The 5,057-nt window shown below is 40.5% G+C and overlaps 1 protein-coding gene across 2 annotated transcripts in view; it reads left to right on the forward strand.

Annotated features, from left to right (window-relative positions):
• The window catches only part of IARS2 (isoleucyl-tRNA synthetase 2, mitochondrial), a 58,961-nt gene that overhangs the window by 42,656 nt on the left and 11,248 nt on the right, over positions 1–5,057 (forward strand). For both annotated transcript variants that reach the window (XM_017526332.2, XM_017526333.2), the window contains exon 15: positions 4,591–4,699. In XM_017526332.2, coding sequence (XP_017381821.1) covers positions 4,591–4,699 — 109 coding nt within the window. The remainder of the gene's footprint in view (positions 1–4,590; positions 4,700–5,057) is intronic.

A 5,057-nucleotide genomic window follows, 5' to 3' on the forward strand; every position in this document is an offset into this window, starting at 1 on the left:
ATGGGCATTTGGGTTGGTTCCAGGTTCTTGCTATTGTAAACAGTCTGTCCCATTGTTCTAAGTGTCTGTTTTTATAACAACACCATGCTGTTTTTTCCTATTAACTTTGAAGTATATTTTGAAATTGGGTAGTGTGATATCTCCAGCTTGGTACTTTTTGCTCAGTCTTGCTTCAGCTATTTGGGAGTCTTTTGTGTTTCCATATGAATTTTAGGATTGCTTTTTCTTTCTGTTTATTTAAAGAATATTAGTGGCATTTTGCTAGGAATTGCATTGATTATTTATTTTTTTGAGATGGAGTCTTGCTCTGTTTTAGATCCCACACGTGACTGAGAATATGGGACATTTGTCTTTCTATGCTTGGCTTATTTCATTTGCCCAGGTGGGAGTGAAGTGGCACAGTTTTGGCACACTGCAACTTCCGCCTCCTGGATTCAAGTGATTCTCCTGCCTCAGCCTCCTGAGTAGCTGGGACTGCAGGCGTGTGCCACCACACCTGTTTAATTTTTATATTTTTAATAGGCTCGCGTTTCACCATGTTGGGCAGGCTGGTCTCGAACTCCTGACCCCAAGTGATCAGCCACCTCAGCCTCCCAAAGTGCTGAGATTACAGGTTTGAGCCACGATACCTGGCTGCATTGAATCTTTAGACTGCTTTGTGTAGTGTGGTCATATAAATGATGTTAATTCTAATTCTTCAATCCATAAGTATGGGATTTTTTTTCCATTTATTTGTGTCTTCTTAAATTTCTTTCATCAGTGTATCATGGTTTTCCTTGTAGTGGTGTTTCATCCCCTAATTAAATTTATTCCTATTTAATTTTTTTGGCATGGCTATTATAAATGGTGTTACTTTCTTGATTTCTTTTTCACCTGGTATGTTGTTATTGGATAGAAATGCTACTGATTTTTGTAGGTTGATTTTAATATACTGCGACTTTGCTAAATTTGTTTATCAGTTCTAAGAATTTTTTTTGTGGTATCTTTAGGTTTTTCTATATGTAAGATCATATAATCAACAAAAAGGGACAGTTCAACTTCCTCTTTTCTTCTTTTCCAATTCTTCAATGTCTTCCTCTTGCCTGATTGCTCTGGCTAGGGCTTCTAGTACTATGTTGAATGAGAATGGGGAAAGTGGGCATCCTTGTCTTGTTCCAGTTCTCAGAGGGAAAGGCTTTTAGCCTCTCCCCATTCAGTATGTGTTAGTTGGGGTTTTTATCATTTATAGCCTTTATTATGTTGAAGTGTGTTCCTTCTTTGCTGAGAGTTTGTTGAGAGTTTTTATTAGGAATGCTGAATTTTATCAAATGCTTTTTTTTTCTTTGTTAAAATGATCATATGGTTTTTGTTCTTCATTCATGAAGGACATAACACATTGTTGATGTGTTGTATCACCTTTTTGACTTATATATGTTGAACCATCCTTGCATACATGATAAATCCCACTTGATCACAGTGTATTATATTATTATTATAGCTATTTTGGTGGTGGCGTCTTGCTCTGTCACACAGGCTGGAGTGCAGTGATGCGATCATAGCTCACTGCAGCCTTGAACACCTGGATCAAGCTATTCTCATGCCTCAGCCTCCTAAAGAACTGGGACCATAGGTGTATGCCACCAGGCCCAGCTAATTTATTTTATTTTGTTTATTTATAGAGACAGGATCTCACTGTTGCCCAGGCTGTCTTGAACTCCTGACCTCAAGCGGTTCTGCCTCAGCCACCTAAGTAGCTGGAATTATACGTGTGAGCTACTGTCTCCTGCTCTATTATATTTTTGATGTGCCATTGGATTCAGTTTGCTAGTATTTTGTTGAGGAGTTTTGTGTCTTTGTTCAACAGAGATATTGGCCCGTAGTTTTCTTTTTTCTTGTGTCTTTGACTGGTTTTGGTATCAAGGTAATGCTGGCTTTATACAGTGATTTAAGAAGAATTTCCTCCTCTTCAATTCTTCGGAGTAGTTTGAGCAGAATTGTTGTTCTTTTATTTTTATTTTTATTTTTTTTATTATTTTTTAAGATGGGGTTTCCCCATGTTGGTCAGGCTGGTCTTGAACTCCCAACCTCAGGTGATCTGCCCACCTTGGCCTCCAAAGTGCTTGGATTACAGGCGTGAGCCACTACGCCCGGCCTAGAATTGTCGTTCTTTATATATTTGGTAGAATTCAGCAGTAAAGCCATCTGGTCCTGGACTTTTCTTTGTTGGGAGACGTTTTGTTGCTGATTCAGTCTGGTTGCTCCTTATTTTGTTTCTTCTCGGCTTAATCTTGGTAGGTTGAATGTGTCCAGGGGTTTATCCATTTCCTCCAGGTTTCCCAATGTGTTAGTTAGCATACATTTGTTTATAGTAGTCTCTGATGATCCTTTGTATTTCTGTGGTGACTGTTTTATGTCTCCTTTTTCTTTTCTGATTTTGTTTATTTGGATCTTCTTTTCTATCTTCTTAGTCAAGCTAAAGATTTGTTTTCACTGCATATGCGTTTACCTTTTTATATTATCTCAGACTTTCCTGGCTGCACAGGCTGGGTTAAACCCTCTGTTTTCCCCTTGGTAACACCCATCACAGTTATTTCTTTTCTTTTTTTTTTTTTGAGACGGAGTTTCGCTCTTGTTACCCAGGCTGGAGTGCAATGGCGCGATCTCGGCTCACCGCAACCTCCGCCTCCTGGGTTCAGGCAATTCTCCTGCCTCAGCCTCCTGAATAACTGGGATTACAGGCACACGTCACCATGCCCAGCTGAATTTTTGTATTTTTAGTAGAGACGGGGTTTCACCATGTTGACCAGTATGGTCTCGATCTCTTGACCTCGTGATCCACCCGCCTCGGCCTCCCAAAGTGCTGGGATTACAGGCTTGAGCCACCGCACCCGGCCTTCTTTTCTTTTTTTTTCTTTTCTTGAGAGAGTGTCTTGCTCTCTTGCCCAGGCTGGAGTGCAGTGGCACAGTCTCAGCTCACTGCAACCTCTGCCTCCCCAGCTCAAGTGATTCTCCTGCCTTAGCCTCCTGAGTAGCTGGGATTACAGGTGCCCACCACCACACCCACCTAATTTTTGTAGTTTAGCAGAGACAGGGTTTCATCATGTTGGTCAGGCTGGTCTCAAACTCCTGACCTCAGGTGATTTGCCAGCCTCCACCTCCCAAAGTGCTGGGATTACAGGCATGAGCCCGTAATTGCACCTGGCCCATCACAGTTATTTCTTGCTTAACATAAAATCTCCCCCACTAGATGTCAGCTCCAAGAAAGCAGAGTCCAGATTTCCCCAGGCTCTAACACAATGCCTGCTATATAATAAGTGCTCAGGAATATTGGTGCAATTGAATTGGCTTGATTCAGTTATTTAAATTTTGTCTCCCCACCTTCACTCAGGTAATCTTTTCTATGTAAGGATTACAACTCTCAATCTTCAATCTTAGGATATAAGGACAAATCATAATTTTATAAATAAAAGGGATTATGGGGGCTTTGAGAGTTGTGAGTATAGATTTAAAATATGGATGTAATCCTTCTCAAAGACCTCATGTTACTTTTTTTTAAAAACCTTTTTATTTTGAAAACTCATAAAGTGTTATAAAGAATTACAGCACACTCTTTATCTAGGTTTCCCACTGTTAATGTTAATATTTTACTATGTTTGCTTTCTTCTTGTTCTTTTTTTTTTTCTTTGAGACGGAGTTTCACTCTTGTTACCCAGGCTGGAATGCAATGGTGTGATCTCAGCTCACTGCAACCTCCACCTCCCAGGTTCAAGCGATTCTCCTGCCTCAGCCTTCTGAGTAGCTGGGACTGCAGTTATGTTCCACCACACCCAGCTAATTTTGCATTTTTAGTAGAGATGGGGTTTCTCCATGTTGGTCAGGCTGATCTTGAACTTTCCAACGTCAGGTGATCCACCCGCCTCAGCCTCCCAAAGTGCTGGGATTACAGGTGTGAGCCACCGCACCCGGCCTACATTTGCTTTCTATATCCTTTCTATGTATGTATATGTAGAGGAAAAAAATGCATCTTTTATCTCAATATTTTAGTGTGTATTTCTCAAAAACATGGATAGTCTTTTACATAACCAACACAAATATCAAATTAGAGAACTAACATTGATTCCATGCTGTTAACTACCGATAGAACTTATTCAGTTTTACCCAGTCACATCGTTTATGGAAAGAGGGGGAAAAAGGGACCCAAGATCTAATCTGAGATCACGTTACATTGAATTGTCATGTCTGTAGTTCTGTGTCTTTCAGGACCTTGAGATTCATGCAGGTACAGGTTTATTTTGTAGATTATCTCTCTGGGTTTGTGGGATGCATCATCACTGATTAGATTTAGGTTACGAATTTTATGTGGGAATATCACAGAAAGGATACTGTGTTTTTTCAATGCATTATTTCAGAAGTCACATGATATCTCTCTGTCCCATTACTCTGGTGATGTGTAACTTTGGTCACTTGCTTGGTTAAGGTGACATTGCCAGTTTTCCGTATTTTAAAGTTCTTCCCTTCCTCCCCACTAATTGTTATTAATAAGTATCTTCTTTTTCTATTTTAATTAATGTAAATTTCTGGGATTGTTTTCTTTTAATATTTAATTTTGAGGTCCTGACCAAAGAGCAGATTTGTACTTGGAAGGAAAAGACCAGCTTGGGGGTTGGTTTCAGTCATCCTTATTAACAAGTGTGGCAGCAAGGAAGAAAGCACCTTATAAGTAAGTATTTATACCTGAACTAACCTGCTGAGTACCTGCCCGTGTGTGAAGCACTGTGCTGAGTACTATAGAGATGATAAGGCACCACTCTTGATTGCTTACAGTCTCCTGTTCATTAAAACAAATAAGAATTTGAAGAAAAAGGGGCCGGGCGCGGTGGCTCAAGCCTGTAATCCCAGCACTTTGGGAGGCCAAGGTGGGTGGATCACGAGGTCAAGAGATCGAGACCATCCTGATCAACATGGTGAAACCCTGTCTCTACTAAAACTACAAAAAATTAGCTGGGCATGGTGGCGCGTGCCTGTAATCCCAGCTACTCAGGAGGCTGAGGCAGGAGAATTGCCTGAACCCAGGAGGC

Source organism: Cebus imitator, unplaced genomic scaffold (assembly GCF_001604975.1).
Source record: "Cebus imitator isolate Cc_AM_T3 unplaced genomic scaffold, Cebus_imitator-1.0 Scaffold42, whole genome shotgun sequence".
In the NCBI taxonomy this organism is placed as follows: Eukaryota; Metazoa; Chordata; class Mammalia; order Primates; family Cebidae; genus Cebus; species Cebus imitator.